The 17,263-nt window shown below is 39.6% G+C and overlaps 1 protein-coding gene across 3 annotated transcripts in view; it reads right to left on the reverse strand.

The window, feature by feature from the left end:
* Positions 1-17,263, reverse strand: part of RTTN (rotatin) — a 385,080-nt gene that overhangs the window by 300,564 nt on the left and 67,253 nt on the right. For 2 of the 3 annotated variants that reach the window (XM_033934249.1, XM_033934251.1), the window contains exons 8-11: positions 13,899-14,064; positions 10,507-10,688; positions 5,058-5,173; positions 1,641-1,811 (exon numbers count right to left, since the gene is read on the reverse strand). In XM_033934249.1, coding sequence (XP_033790140.1) covers positions 1,641-1,811; positions 5,058-5,173; positions 10,507-10,688; positions 13,899-14,064 — 635 coding nt within the window. Of the gene's footprint in view, positions 1-1,640; positions 1,812-5,057; positions 5,174-10,506; positions 10,689-12,844; positions 12,949-13,898; positions 14,065-17,263 lie in introns of those variants that run through there. The other variant, XM_033934250.1, reaches the window with a different exon arrangement.

Genomic DNA, 17,263 nt, shown 5'->3' on the forward strand with positions numbered 1-17,263 from the left:
TGTCTAACTCATTATTAAACAACATCTTACACAACTTGGAATTTGAAGCTTGTCTGCCAACCACCTATACAACTACAAAGTCCAAGTGGCGGCCATAAACAGCACCCATGTTCTTTGAGAACACTCCAAGAAAATCATGCAAGACATCTGCCAGAAAAGCTACCCCCATATCTATCTTGTAGACATCCTAATTTCCTGAGAAGGCCTCTTCTAGAAGCTTATCCATAATCTTCTAAGTTCATCTAAATCAGTCAATTGCTACCAGACCACCGAACACAGCTACTTGCATGCTAAAGGCAGATATATCAAAGGCCCCCAGTTTGCAATCAGAAGTATCTGTATATAATAAAGTAAACTACTTTGTTGTACCACAGAAAGTCAGAATATCAAATGCATGACCCATAGCCAAACCCCTTTCAATTAGTATTTTACTCTTCTTTATGATTGCCATGAGCACAGCATCCAATCTGAGTCCTCAACACCACTTTATCCTCCATGTGAATAAGATATAGGAAAGTTGTGGACCATCCCACTTTAAGACTACCCCCTCAGAGAGCCCCACTCCAGCATGACCATGTTGTAAATGTTCTGAGGCAAAATATCTTTACCATTAAAAAAAAAAAATAATCAGGCATACCTGTCGATTTTTTCGGATTGCTAAAACCCTTGCTTTTTTTGTGCATAGACAAGGAATGTTTGTGCATCAATCACTTGGCTAGTTTACATGGGGTTTTAGCAAATTTGCATAGCTGGATCGTAAAACGGGCGATCGAGGGAAAAAAACTTTCGGTGAACCATTTTGTGCATTGGGTCGGCAAATGCGATAGTCGCTAAAGCTGTCAAAACAGGTTTAGCGACAATCACTGGCTTTAGTGCACCTGGGCCTCAGAAGTAATCTATGCAGGGGAAGTGGGGGGGGGGGGTGGCTGCTACTATTTCTTTAGACAATTCTAAATATATTTAAAAACCAGATCCCTCAGTTCTTGGTTGTATTTCTCGTAAAAGGTTTTATTCCACATAAAAAAGGAAAAGCACAGCCCCATGTATGATACAAAGCAAAAGAAAGAGTGAAGCGACAGTCACCCAACTTAAAGGACAATCAATTTATTGGTAACATATAAATAGCTAACACATATACTGTACAAAAGATGATGAAAGCGTATCAGTCTTTTAATCCTTTTAGTATTGGACCCAATTGGGGTCCAATACTAAAAGGATTAAAAGACTCTCTGTTAAGCTTGCATCGTCTTTTGTATATATATATTAGCTATTTATATGTTACCAACAAATTAATTGTCCTTTAAGTTGGGTAACAGTGTCTCTTCCCCACTCCTTCTCGTAAAATGTTATCATTTCAAAGTTTCTAACATAACTGTTTCACTACTGCTTCCACAAATAGGATGTTCCCAGCTGCAGCAGGCATGTCACCTCAGCTAAGCTATTTGAATATAAAACATTCAGAAATGTAGAGTAACTTCATCTTAACAAAAATTTGCTAACTAGATTTTTAAGCACAACCTTTTACTTTCACACAATTCAATAGAATATAATTACGTATCAAGCTTAAGTGCTACCATGTGTAAACAAGGCTTATTTAACTGTACATGTTTTCTCAATACTCATAAAATCACATCCCTTACCTTCTCAACAGGAAGTAGTATCTGTAGCAGTCTCACAGTCAGAAGCGAAGTACTTATCACTGCCATTCTGTGGTGTATGATCACAGATTCAGCCTGCTCAGTGCTTATGTTGTTTATGTGATAGGATATGGTTTCCCCAAGTGAATCTAGGACTATGAGTAGCTTTTCTTTCTGTAAAGAGAATGCAACCATAAGCAACTGTAATGATAAAAAACAAAATATCTTTACAAAAATATTAAAACCATGACTACTAAAATGGTATGTGGTCTTCATCTTAAGGCGTATGGGGACAGACTTAAAAATCTCAATCTGGAGGGTAGATATGATAGAGACGTTTAAATATCTATGTAATTAAATGCGCACGAGTCGCATCTCTTTCATTTGAAAGGAAACTTTGCAATGAGAGGGCATAGGATGAAGTTAAGAGGTGATAGGTTCCGGAGTAATCTAAGGATATACTTTTTTACAGAAAGGGTGGTAGATACATGGAACAGTCTCCCAGAAGAGGTGATGGAGACAGAGATTGTGTCTGAATTCAAAAGGGCCTGGGATAGGCACATGGGATCTCTCGGAGAGAGAAAGAGATAATGGTTACTGCGGATGGGCAAACTAGATGGGCCATTTGGCCTTTATCTGCCATCATGATTCTATGTTTCTATGACTTGCATGTAAGTTTTGCAGCTTATACACCCTTCAGATTTAAAGGCAGGGGAGTGGCCTAATGGTTAGAGCAGCAGGCTGAATCAATGGTCAAATGTTACTATTTCTTATGACCTTAGGAAAGTCACTTAACCCTCCATTCAGAGCCAGCTTAATTGAACAAGGTGAGCACTGGCTCAGAGCACCAGTGATAAAGGATGCCAAAAATGTATTTATTTATTAAATTTTCTATACTGTTCTCCCAGGGGAGCTCTGAACAGTTTAGATGAATTTATTCAGGTACTCAAGCATTTTTCCCTGTTGGTAGGCTCACAATCTATTTAATGTACTTGGGACAATGGGGAGATTAAGTGACTTGCCCAGGGTCACAAGGAGCAGCGTGGGTTTGAATCCTCAACCTCAAGGTGCTGAGGCTGCAGATTTAACTACTACGCCACACTTTCCCCAGTCTACTAGTGCCGTATCTGGTCTAATAGTTAAGCATTTCCTTCCCTCCCAGCAGGTCCAGCATCTCTCTCTCTCCACTACCCTGGTTGGCAGTAGCAAAATGACAACAGCCTCTGCTATATAAGGGAGACTATGTTTATCCAATGTATTGAATTGCGTCATTATTTTGGACCCACTGCCTTCACTAGGAAGGCATTTCCAGCAACCCCAACCTCTCTATGACAAAATTTCCTGATGTTGCTTTCCATTCCCTGTAGCTACGGCTTCATCGTATTTGGAAAAGGTTAATGCACTCATTAATAACTTTCAAGTATTTAACCTTCTATGTCTGGAAAAGTGCGTGATAGACCAAACATAATTTTTGCTAAAAGTTATAAACTAGGAGCACACTGACCTAGGAACTAATATATTTTGTACCGTTCCCTTGGCAACTGCTTGGGGAAGCAGTATGGCATAGGTTTGCTGGAATGTCATGTGATTCAGTAGCATGTTGCTAAGGAAAATTACTAATGAAGTATGATTACCCAGAAACCATGTGACTTGAATAGAAACAATAGAATATTGCTGTAGGACTCAATTTGTAATTGTATCCTAGTGAAACACTTGTAATCTAATTGGAAGATGTACCAACTATGTTGGTTGTCGTGTTATCAGTTAGTAAGACACCAAAACGTTCCCAAAGCCTTGAATGGTTAAACTACACTTTTATGTCTGGTAGTTTTGGGGGTTTTTTCGCTTGGCCTCCTCTGGAGATAACAGATAAGAACTGAGGTGGTATGTAGCTTGTTCATGGAGTTATTTAGACCAACATGGATTCACTAGAGGTAGGTCTTTTCAGACAAATCTGATCAATTTCTTTTGACTGTGTGGCCAGAGAAATGGATAGATGGAGTGCGCTAGATGGGGTGTATTTAGATTTTAGCAAAGCCTTTGAGAGTGCCCTCAGGATGGGTCTCAAAATGATGGGCTGGGTCAAGAACTGGTTGAGTGGAATGCAACAGAGAGTAGTGATCAGTGGAGATCTGAGAAAAGGGATGTTACCAGTGGTGTGTCTCAAGGTTCTGTTATTGGGCTTATTATTTTTACCATTTTTATAAACGATATTGCTGCAGGGCTGTTGGGTAAGATTTGCCTCTTTGCGGATGATACCAAAATCTGCAATAAAGTAGACACCCAGGATGGTGTGAACCTGAACCTAGCATCCTTCTAGCTTTCGCCTTCACCTTTTCAACCTGTCGGACCACCTTAAGATCAACACATACAATCACACCCAAGTCCTGCTCTTCTGTCGTGCACATAAGTTCTTCACCCCCTTGGGTTTTTGAAGCTCAAATGCATGACCTTGCATTTCTTAGCATTAAATTTTAGCTGCCAAATTTCAGTCCATTCTTCAAGTTTCGCCAGGTCTTTCTTCATGTTATTCACACCATCCGGTGTGTCTACTCCAGGGCTGCCCAAGTCCGGTCCTCAAGATCTACTGGCAGGCCAGGTTTTCAGGATATCCACAATGAATATGCATGAGAGAGATTTGCCTGCACTGCCTTCTTTGTATGCAAATTTCTCTCTCATGCATATTCATTGTGGATATCCTGAAAACCTGGCCTGCCAGTAGATCTCGAGGACCGGACTTGAGCAGCCCAGGTCTACTCTATTTCAGTATCTATTGCAATAATAGTAGTAGAAGCAGCAGCGGTAGTAAGGTATTAAACACATCCTTAAAAGAGCCTATCAACACCTCTCCACACTCCCTCAGTATCCTGGAATGTACTTCACCATGGTTTGTGCTTCCAATTTTACAAGATTTTCATCAGTGAATGGTGTGTTAGGAGGTATCTATTCCATTCCCATATGTACCTTTGCTTATCATCTGCAATCTTTCTCCAGGATTTTCTTTTGTGAACATCAAATAGAAGTTATGTTTAGCTTTTCTGTTTTTATTCTCATCACTATGCATGCACTGGTCCTCAGCACCTTCGAATCTTGCAGTTCTACCTTTGGCCTTTCACTTCTCCCCAATATAAAAAAAATTGTCACCAATAATAGAAGCCCTTCCAATAGCATATCATACCTATATTCCTTGACTTAGTAAAATAAAAAAAACACTACTAGCTTAAACAGAGGAAAAAAGGCAATTTCAGTATCATTTAAAATCAATCTGCACTACCAAGTGATCAGATTTTATATTCAGAATCAGTCTACTCAAAATAAATAAAATAAGATTTTCGTGAGAGGCGGAGTACAGAATCTGTTTTACAAACCCATAGATAAAATGGCATGCCCAAACCTCTACTTTAAAACCTATAAGCTCACCAGTTCTTGTCCTATGAGACTGTTATCATCCCACACATCTTCAGACACTGAATCACCAATGAGAGGCAGATTTTCAACAAGTAATTCTAGAACTTGAATCATCACTTTTCTACTACCTGTAAAATTTAAATAAAAACAAATATATTGCAACTATGGAAAAGAAGACAGCACCCTTAACTATTTAATGCTGATCAACCTTTTTTTAGAGCAATAATTCGTCTAACCACATTCCAAGCCCTAAAATGTTAGTATGATCCAAATGAAATTAACATGCATTTCTATTTTTATTTTTAACTACAACTTAAAATTCACTCTTTTCCTATTATCTTTTCTTTCACTCCGGTTTAATGTAAAAAAAAGTAAACAAAATAAAAATAGATGACTAGTTGATTTTTGTGATATCTATATTAGTCATTAACTCCTTCATTCTTTAACAGGACACCTACACTTAGGTGCCAGTTGTATGTGTATGTTAATGAATATTAGCATATACACGCAGAAGCGCAAGATTGATATTCTGTAACAAACGCACACCTGCCTTAGTGCTAAATGTAAGGGGGTATACAAGTGGGCTGAGCATGGGCAGAATACTGTAAGTTATGCAAGTAAGTGCCCTACTTAGCCACATCCACTGGAAGATTAGGTTCTTAACTTTGGTAATCTTCCTTCTGTAAGTCCCTTACGGAATCAATACTAATAAAGGTGTTTCACCTCAACTCGCAAACCAGTCTTGCAGAAATCCACAACTTTTCTCTCCACTGCTGCTCCACCTTGGCTGAGGAATAAAGGGCCCCCTGCAGTGACATCCAAATGCCACTGAATATCATTGTAACAAAGCACAGAAAGAAAAGGGGCACGGGGAATCTCCTCACTACACAACAGCATTCTGTTCTGCTCTGCAATATAAAAGAACAATTAATAAACAGGCAACAAGAAACACAGACAAGAACACGGTAACATGAGACCAAACTGTCATGTGCAACAAGCACAAGCTGGAAACCTGCCTTCTATATAAATATATATTTGTTAATACAGAAGGATTCCCCACAGGGCCTATCTGCTGGCTGCAAGATACTAAAACTAAAGCCTGAAAGGAGAAACATCCAAGGCAGAAATAGGCAGGCGATACTAAAAACAAAGAGCGGGCCATATTGATTCCGTAAGGTAGTAGTCCCCAACCCTGTCCTGGAAGACCATCAGGCCAATCGGGTTTTCAGGATAACCCTAATGAATATGCATTGCTTGCCTGTCACTTCCATTATGTGGAAATCTCTCTCATGCATATTCATTATGGCTAGCCTGAAAACCTGATTGGCCTGGTGGTCCTTCAGGACAGGGTTGGGGACCACTGCAGTAAGGGACTTACAGAAAGAAAATTACCAAAGGTAAGAACCTAATCTTCCATTCTGTTATGTCTCTTCCAGAATCAAAAATAAAGGTGATGTACCAAAGAAATGGCAACGTCTAGGGTGGGACAGAAGAGCCTGTCCGCAACACTGAGTAGCTACATCCATTCTGTAAAGTCTGGTAAAGGTATGAAAAGACAACCAAGTGGCCACTCTACAAATCTCAGTCGGATTAATCGCTCAAGACTCCACCCACGAAGCGGCAACACCTCTTGTCGGTTGTCTGCCATAAGCAATATAAGTTGATGAAATCGCCATATGAATCCACCTGCAGACGAATCTGGGGCAAGCCAGCTCCCAAGGGAATGGTCCCTGAGCCACGATCTGAAAGTGCAGGCTGTCCAGAAGGAGCATTGCAAAGCAGCCAACCTCCTTGAAGCAGACTTTACCCACAAAGTCTGTAATCTTCCGCAGCCAGAGCTGTTCCCATGGGAAACCTCTGCAGTATGAGGATGCGAAGTCACGTAAAAACTTAATAGAAGAAAAAAATAAACATGAGCAGAAAAGACTGGCTCCTATTGTCTCATATGTAGAAAAGCAACTGGGCAACTGGAGTTCAGAGGGCAGTCCTGAGGTTAAGAGGGAAGGGTCAGAAAAACTATGTAAATGAGGCTTCCTACAAGCAGTCTCGCAACATGGGACACATAACCCACTTGTCCAGGAAGAGTGGGATTGTACAAGAACAAGATTTTAGAGGTGGGGAATCCTGTCCCTAGCCGGAACCTTCAAAATGTACTTTTAAAAGACACCCTCCCACCCCACATACAAATTTTCTCAAAGGATGTTACAGCCTTACTCACTGTGTCATGCTGATGCTGTGATCTCTGCAGCCAGAGATGTCCCAAAACTGGGAGCCTCTGCAGCACCAAGAAGCCTCTTGATCGGCCAACCCTCCCCCCCCCAAATTAATTGAAAAATAAATAGGGCCAGAACAGACTGGCTCCTACCATCTTGCATGTAAACAGTAAAACTTGAAGATTTGTAGGACCATCCAGAGTGATGGGGGAAGGGCAGAGCACAAAAATATTAATGAAGTTCTCTACACCAGATCTCACAATCAGAGAATCACTAACCACCAGTTCCAGAATGATGTGTCTATTTCACTAGAAAATACTGCAATTTTTGCATAAAATGTCTTTATCAATGTATCATTGCTGAGTGTAAAAACATAAAAGTTATAGCTAAATACAAACAAATTTGTTCCATAAGCAAATATAGCAAATGTTAAGAAAATGAGCTTAATATAATCAGTGGCTTTGAGGGACCTAAAGAACAGGCGTTAAAAAAATGTTTAAAAATTATTTTCTGGGGGCGTGGCCAGGAGGTCGTGTTTTCCCTGAGCTCCGTAGCTCTCCCTCCCTAAAGATCTTTTAGCACTATATTCTGCGTCAATCTTTCACACCAACTTTACCGGATTACTGTCTGTACTCATATAGACAAGTTTGTGCAGAAAAACGGCATCAAAATGTTCACGAAAGCTGGTAAAAAAGAGCGAGAGAGAACCAAATTGAAAACGGGCAGTGAAGGGAAAATGGCGGGTCCCACTGAGGAGAATGATCTCGTGAGTGAAGCTCTTGTTTCTAAGATGATGGAGGCAGTAGTTCTGGTTTTAGGATCCAGGCTAGACAAAGTTAATGACTCTTTAACAACTCTATCGACAACAGTTACAGAATTTAATGTTCAAGTATCGGAGGTCGAGGAGCAAGTGAGCTTGGCCGAGGACTCTCTTACTGCCATACATGAGGAGCTTACCCAATTACAGTGCAAACTAGCTTGCTGTGAAGAGAAAATGGAGGATCTGGAGAATCATTCCAGAAGGAAAAATGTTCGCATTGTGGGTATACCTGAAACTATACAGTAGCCTCTACTCTGGAAAAATGGCTAACGGAGGAGCTGCTTGTTACTTCATCCCTGGGACCTTTACATATCGAGTGAGCCCATCGGTGGGCAGAAAGCAGGATGGGACTGCTAGACCAAGGATAGTGATTGCCAGGATCTTGAATTTTGCAACTAAAGATCTGATCTTGAAGAACTATCGCCAAAGGAAAATTATTTTCTGATCAAGCACAATCAAATTCATGGGAAAAATTTCAATTCGCAAAATTTTTCCAAATTTAATTTTTTCTGGATAACCCTAGTGATCCTTCCATTTTTAGGCACTAGCCCTTATGCCAGCTCAATAGTTAGTGTAACTGCAGGCACCTAAATGTTAATGCCAACACTGTGATTATGCTACAATTCTAACATGGCACCCAGATGTCGTTATAGAATAGGCTCCTATTGTGCAGCCTCAGGGCATCTAAATAGAGCACCCAGCTGTAGAATTGTTCCTTAAAAGGACATTTCTATAACAAAGTGCTTATATATAGGCATCCTTCTTTAAAGAAATAAGTGCCCATAATTTAAGTGCAAGCACTTAATCCAGTTAAAGACTTGGTGTAAGTGTTCACACCCAAATTGCTGAAACATACATGCCCTGTACCACTCTGCCCAAATGCTACCCACGTGTACACCAACCTGTCAAATATGCGCTAAGCAAAATATACATATATTTACAGTTTAGGTAGATTTTCACCATTATATGTGCACATCTGTATGTATATACCTGTATTCTAATCATTTCTGTGCATATTTTGCATGCAAATATTATCAACCACTTTACAGAATTAAACCTTAAGGGGATAATTATATAAGCAAGTTCATGTAGAAGAGCATTTTATACAGTATTTGTAAGCAGGCAGTTATAAGAACAACCTTAACTTTACTGCCCGTAGTGCTTAACATATGTATCATGAACATCTTCCCTTTAACTAGAGGCTCTACGCCATACTAATGTATAGGCTTCTAAGGATAGGGCTGAACCTCTATCAGCAGGTCAAAAGTATTTATGGAATGTACTAGATATTTACCATAATCCTCTACAACTCCAGAAGTCTTTTCATTTCAAAAGTAGAGACAAAGACTTATGGGGTGGGGGAGGAGGGGAGAAAAGATATAATCCTACTCTGAGAAAATGAGGGCAAACCTCAAAATGACATAGAGCAGTGGTCACAAACTCGCGGCCCATGGGTCGTATGCGGCCTGCCATGTACTATTTTGAGGCCCTCAGTGTGTTACCATTGTTCTGGAACCTTGTCCGCCTTACTGCTATAACCTCACGCAAGCGCTTTCCTGGAGTGGAGAGCACAATCGCAGCAGTGATTACACTAACAGCAGTGAGGCGGGCAAAGTTCCAGAATGTAAGTTAACCATTGGAGGCAGTGCAGCTTGTGTGTGTGTATGGAATCTCGTGAAATTTGGTACCTCTCCTGGCGGTGACTGCTTGATGTAAGATGATGGTTGTGTCAGGTGCTGGAGGAGGTGTGAGCTGAAGGCGGTTGCAGATGCGACCACCGGACACTTAAGGCATAAGTTTTCCAGGCACAAGTCAGATATTGATTCTCCTCTCTTCAAAAAAAGCCTAGAGGACTAAACTAAAATCTTGTCTCTTGCGGTTGATACTTTAGATTAGAATCTAAATCACAATTTTACAAGAGGTAAAACTCTTTATAGTTTATAAATCTTTCTTAATTGCTTCTGATAACTATACACAGCTGAAAGCAGTGCAACATGCAGAAAGTGAAAAACTATCTAAACTTCACTTTCTACATGTTGCACTGCTTCAGCTGTGTATAGCTGAAATTATCAGAAGCAATTAAGGAAATATTTATAAACTATAATGAGTTTTACCTCATGCAAAATTGTCATTTCTTCAATAAGACATTAACTATTTTTTCTGCAGCCCTCCAAGTACCTACATTTCCAAAATGTGGCCCTGCAAAGGGTTTGAGTTTGAGACCATTGACGTAGAGTGTACGATACTACAATAAAATGTGTAAGGAGTTTTGCATATGATGGCAGAAAAATTCTGCAGATACCATAGTGTCTGCCTATTTTTCTACGATTACTGTCAAGCATTAAAAATAAGAAAACTTGAATGTGAACAACAGAAGCACATAAATATTGAACAACATATACGTTGTGGAAAACATCAGTTTTCTTACCTGTTCGTAAGAGAGGGACAGCATGCTCCAGAATAGACACACAGAACAGAGAAAGACTCAGCTGTTGAAACTGCAGCTCCAGGATGTCCTCATTTTCTAGTTCTGGTAGCTCTACATGACCCATATCTAATGGAGACTGAATGGATGTTCTGGAGTTTGCAAGTAGCTGAGTGCCACTTCCACTGGAAAGGGAACATAAAACCAGACATTAGAATGTCAAATTCATCTAGCTAAGAAATACAAAGTTATAAAGCAAGATATTTGAAACATTTGCTTAGCTAATTTTCAACGTACTCTCAAATCAACTCCTCGATCAACCACCATGTTTGATCAAGGAGTTGATTTGAGAGTACGTTGAAAAGTGTCTGGTCCATTTCATTGAGAGGTTTGAGCAGCTATCCTTCAAACGTTAAGTATTTGATGTGCGGTGTCTTTCTGTTTACTCAATAGAATTTGGCTTTTCAAATCATTTTCAGATCATAGGGGTCCTGATACAAGGCAGAGTATATCCCACTTGCATTGCACAAGGCTTTTCTCTATTGAAATTTTATTGAGGAGGTTTTTTATGCCAGTGACTTTATTACACCCTGTAAAACTCCACCTGTTTTCAACCTGAGTTTCTCGGTTTGGTGGAGGGGGGGATCTGAGGCTTTTTCCTCCTCTTAATAATTTTCACAGAAGAAGCGTTGCTGATGTGCAAATTGTGGGTTTTTCTGCCTTGTTCTGGAACTCTATGCCTGTGGAATGTTTAGTACTTCTCTTTGTGGACTCTGCTGATCTTTCATGAGTAGTTGTGCTGTGCTGTAAACCAGGTCAAAAGTGTAGTGAGATTATATTGTTTGGTTTTTCGAGGGGCTTGTGTTGTGTTTGCTAGTAGTTGAGAATATTGAAGAACATCTCTCATGTATATTTTCAAAATCTCCAAAGGAGCTAAATAATGGGAAATAAGCAAATTCAGAAAACTAAGGTTCCTAGCCTTCAAAAAATTTTCCATTTTTTCTAATTGGACATCTAGTGATCTGTTAGGTTCATCAACTCATGTTCAAATCCTAGTGACTTGATAAATTACAGATCTAAAAAGAAATCAATTTTGTGCTAGTCCAGTAAGATCCTCCTGTGTCATCCCCATGGTTGTTTTCAATGTGTCCAGCCATCTGGTTGCAGGTCACCCTCTTTGCCTGGTTCTTTTGATCTTCCCAAACATGATATCCTTCTCCACTGATCTCTCTCTTCTGATAGTGTGAGCAAAATAAGACAGTTTTAACTTCATAATTTGGGCTTTGAGTGACATAGCTAGTCTGATCTCTTTCAGAATCAATTTGTTAGTTCTTCTGGTAGTACACGGTACACATAAAATCCTTCTCAGGCACCAAAAATCAAAAGAGTCAATCTTCTTTCTGTCTTGTTTCCACAGTGCTCACCTTTCACATGAGTGCATGGACAAGTCTGATCTTCGTTTCAAGTGCTATTTCCTTGCCTTTGAATTCTTTGCCGAGAGCTTTCATTGAAGCAATAATAGTAGAGTATTTCTTCCCTGCTAGTTGCTTCTTTGTTTATGAAAAAGCCCAGGAGATTGAAATCTCTTACATCTTCTCTCGCCTTCAAGCTCATAACCTTCATCATATTCCATGTTCATGATCTTCATCTTGTTTATGCTCAGTTCTAATACTAAGTTATGACTTCCAGCTTTGATTTTCTCAGCAGATACAGCATGTCTTCTTTGCTGCTGTTAATGAGTGTTGTATCATCTGCATAGCGCAGATTGTTTATATTTTGGCCACCAACTTCAAAAAGTGCTTTTCGGAACATGGTACGGTGATAAGCTACATCCTTGCCTGACACCACGTTTTATTGGAAACCAATCAGTGTTGCCATATTCAGTTCTCACTGCAGCTTCTTGATTTTCATAGAGGCTCTTTATCAGCTGAGTTATGTGTTTGGGTATTCTCATATGCACTAGAGTTCTCCATAATTTATCGTGATCCACACAGTCAAAAGCTTTCTATAGTTGATGAGGCAAAAGTACAGGGGCTTTTGGTATTCTTTACTCTTCTCCAATATCCATCTAACATTGGCAATAAAACACAGATATTCTCACATGTGGGTGACATAATCCATGCAGCCCAGTACAGCCTTGAAAGTGAACTGTCACTTTAAGTTTTAAGAAACTTTACAACTGCCTGCACCACGCATGCGCGAGTGCCTTCCCACCTGATGTAGGCTCGTGGTATCTCAGTTCAGTAAGCAAGCTAAGAAGCTAACCAATGCTGACATCTTCTCTGACAGCCATGATTCATGCACATAGTTTATAAAATATGGATGTACTCTATGCACTCACATTTTACCTGCTTCTGGACCAGCATAAATGTCCACGCCTTCAATCTAGCTGCAATTTCTGCTTCTTTACCTCTAAAATTTTATAAAGAAATATATGTACTTATGTGTCTTTATAAAATAAGCTGACCTCTAAACCTAGGGTACGTGCTACAAAATTTTGCCCAAAAAACAAATTTAAAAAAAATAAATTAAAACTGACCTAACATAGGATCTGTTTCCACATATGTTGCAAACAATCATACAGTTTTGCTCACCGAAAGTACCCTGATAGAACAATTATAAAAAATGCTGCTTCTAGCCACCGGTATCAATCAATGATACTGAAGAATAAGGCCACAAACATGCTGCAGTGTTTCTACGAATGTATGTATGGGCAAGAAGGATTCACTATTGTCAAATGACAATAGTGAATAGTAACAGCATTTTCATAATTGCTCTATCAGTCTACCTTACCTAGGTAAACAAGATTGTTTATGACTGTTTCTTAACACTTTATGGAAACAATATGTACCAAAATATAGCCAAGATGGGTTGAATTTAATCTTTGTTTTTGCAATCTGTGTTTTGGTCTTTGGCTGAAAGTTGCAGACTATAAGACAGTGTATTAAATAACATATTTTCCATTTCAATTGTAATAAGACTATTTTCCCTTATCTTCATCTTGGCTTCTTTCCTTCCCGGTCTGTGGAGTGGACCCTCTCCTCCTACTGTTGGTCTGACCTTCATTTCTTGTGCCACAATTTTCCTGTACCCTCTCCTCTTTCCATCTGCCATAATCTATTTTCCTTCTTCTGTCAATGGGGACAAGGGACTATGAGCTAAAATGAAGGAAAAGTGGATGCATTCTCTCTTTCCAATTGTGCTCATTCACATTCTCTACTATCACCTTTTTAATTTACCATATGTGCCTCAGTTTATCTTTCATTCCTTTCTCTCATTACCTGTTATCTTTTACTTCTACCATTCCACCACTCTCTTTCCCTTCATCCGTTACTTTACACCATTTCCTTATACTCCCTTTATTCTTTGTTCCTAATCCCTTCAATTTCGTTTACCTGGAAGATGCTGCATCCCAATCTTGGCCATCCCCACGAGGTCGTTGGCTTGTACGTCCAATTACAGAAGGCCGAGGACTACTGCTTCCTGGAGATGGATTTTGGAACTGATGGCTCCCTCTGGTATCATGACAGTATGACAAGGAAGAATTCTGGGAAGCAGCATCTTACAAAGTAATACAAATATTACATCAAAAGCAGAAAACACCTTAGCCCCAGAATTCTTAAAATTAGAACTTGGTGCCTGCCACTGAAGTCAGAGGTAGGCATATGATAGAAGGCTACATCAAACAGGAATTGCCACATGCTGACACAACCCAATTCTAATATGCTTCAACAAGGGAAAGGAGGCTAGAGGGAAAAAAGGATTGGGTAGGATGAGATACTAAACTGTGGCACAGGAAAACAGAAGGGCAAACTAAGTAAAACAAAGCAACAAAATAAACAAAAAAGGACAAATACCTACAGATAAGAACATAAGAATTTATTATTTTATATATTTGTTCCATTATTTAGCCCATCCTCCTGATAGCATTCAGAATGGGTTACAAAAAACATACATAATTAACTCCCCCTTGTACTAGAGGTTTCTACCACCACCCAGAGCACTTCCAACACTGCTCTGACATTCAAAGAATTCCTATGAATGTTGGAGCATTTAGGGCTCCTTTTACGAAGGTGCGTTAGTGGCTTTATCACACGCAATTTTTTAGCGCGTGCTAACCCCCACGCTAGCCAAAAAACTACCGCTTGCTCAAGAGGAGGCGGTAGCGGCTAGCGTGGCCGGCAAATTAGCACGCGCTATTACGTGCGTTAAACCGCTAACATGGCTTCATAAAAGGAGCCCTTAGTGCCCTGGGTCGCAGTTCAAACCTCTACCGCGGCTTAGTAAAAGAGGGCCTAAATTAACAGACAACATAATATTAAACCAAAATAAAAGAATCGGAGAAAAACATAAATTTGAGAAAATCTTAAAAAATACATACCTAAAGCAAATACAATTCCAAAAACATAAACAAAATCATAAAGCAGAAGCATAAAAATAAAATAATTTCCAATAACCATTTAATGGTTAAACAGATAGGTTTTTATAGCTCTTCAATCTCATAATAAATCATCAACTGATTTCACAGAAGACGAAACCAAATAATAGAAAAGGAGTAGGTTTGAGAATGAGCACACTCCAGATGAAAAACCTAGCAGCTGGTAACAAAAAAATGTCTTTCTCCCTCAGATTCTATTCAAGTTCTTCATATACCTCCCTGTGCATAAAGGTACATTAGCATTTTTAACGCACGCAATGGATTAGCGCGTGCTATCCGAAAAACTACCGCCTACTCAAGAGGAGGCGGTAGCAACTAGCACACGCTATTCCGCGCGTTAAGGCCCTAGCGCACCTTTGTAAAAGGAGCCCAAAGTTTAAGAGCGGTTTACAATCCAATGCATGGATTACAAATAAACATTGGAATTAAATTATAATACATATTTAAACCAATATTATTAATGTTATTAATGAGGAAAATAGAAAACCTGGAGAACCAGCAAATAAACTTGAATTTAAGATTCTTAAATTTTCCTTTTGCTAAATTTTAAAAAATTTCTGGTAACCGGGGTTGAAAGTTCCAGACTCTAACTTGCCGCAACCCTGTACAAAGAATTTATTTCAGAAGACACTCAAGGGGAGAAGAATGAGTTAGATGTCTCCACACTTTTGGAATCTTCTGAGATTGAGATATCAGGTCGTGCTACATTATTAGTTACGCTTGTATTTTTACAAGATAAAGAAATGTTATTGAAAATATACTTTAAAATGAAACAGATCTCCTATTTAGATGAAAAGGTGAATATATTTCCAGATGTATCTAAATGGACTCAATCTCACAGGAAAGAATTTCTTACATACTGTATAAGAGTGATTTCTTTGGGGGCAAGTTTTCAATTAAGATTTCCTTGTAAGTGTTTTATTTCCTATCAAGGGAATAAATACATTTTCTTTGAACCTGCCCAATTGGGATTTTTCCTAGAAGGTAAAGGGGTAACTACCGCGGTCCGGAGTGAAACAGTATAATGTGATCATGGAATGTTAGGAATGGTGTATGCTCGAGCAATTTTTCCTCTTTAATTATGATATTTAGTTAATTCCTTGATTCCCACAAGGTGGTTTTTTGAAGCTTTTTCTCCTCCTATAGGTGGACTGTGTTAGAAATTTTCCTATGTTTTATGTTTCATATTCATTTATCTTTTGATGAATTGAAGAGATGTATTCAGTATTTCCTGTACAATTGTGTATGTAATTATTTGAAATAATAAATAAAATTTTTTTAAAAACCAATATTACTAAGCAGTAATTTAAAATACTAAGAAAAAAGAACACAATTTTATTAATAGTATGAAATGCGGAAGAAAAGAGCTAAGTTTTAAGCATCTTGCGAAAGTTAATGACCTGGAAAAGGAGGCAAAGTGCGAGGTTATAAAATTTGCAGACGATACCAAACTGTGCGGCAGAGTTAGCTCCAGGGAGGAGTATGAGGACCTGCAAAGGGACCTGGACAAGCTGGAAGACTGGGCGAACAAATGGCAAATGCGCTTTAACGTGGAAAAATGCAAGGTCATGCATATAGGGAAAAAAAACCCGTTGTTCAACTACAAATTGGGGGGGGCATTGTTGGGAGAAAGCAGTCTTGAGAGAGACTTGGGAGTGCTGGTGGATGCATCACTGAAGCCATCTGCACAGTGCGCAGCGGCCTCAAAAAAAGCAAACAGGATGCTGGGCATCATAAAAAGGGGCATAACAACCAGGACGAGGGAAGTCATCTTGCCACTGTATCGAGCGATGGTACGTCCGCATCTGGAATATTGCGTTCAATATTGGTCGCCGTACCTCAAGAAGGACATGGCGGTACTCGAGAGAGTCCAAAGGAGAGCAACGAAACTGGTAAGAGGGCTGGAACACTGCCCATATGCCGAGAGGTTGGATAGGCTGGGGCTCTTCTCTCTGGAAAAAAGGAGGCTCAGGGGTGATATGATAGAGACCTTCAAGATCATGAGGGGCATAGAGAGGGTGGATAGGGACAGATTCTTCAGGCTGAAGGGAACAACAGGTACGAGGGGGCATTCAGAGAAACTGAAGGGAGATAGGTTCAAAACGAATGCAAGGAAGTTTTTTTTCACCCAAAGGGTCGTGGACACTTGGAATGCGCTACCGGAGGACGTGATTGGGCAGAGTACGATACAAGGATTCAAACAGAGACTGGACGGATTCCTGAGGGATAAAGGGATCGTGGGATACTGAGAAAGCTAACCAGAAAATAAGTATAGAAACCCGACCAGGTCGTGCATGTGCAAGACCGGAGGGCTAGGACTTT

Source organism: Geotrypetes seraphini, chromosome 2 (assembly GCF_902459505.1).
Source record: "Geotrypetes seraphini chromosome 2, aGeoSer1.1, whole genome shotgun sequence".
Taxonomy (NCBI): Eukaryota; Metazoa; Chordata; class Amphibia; order Gymnophiona; family Dermophiidae; genus Geotrypetes; species Geotrypetes seraphini.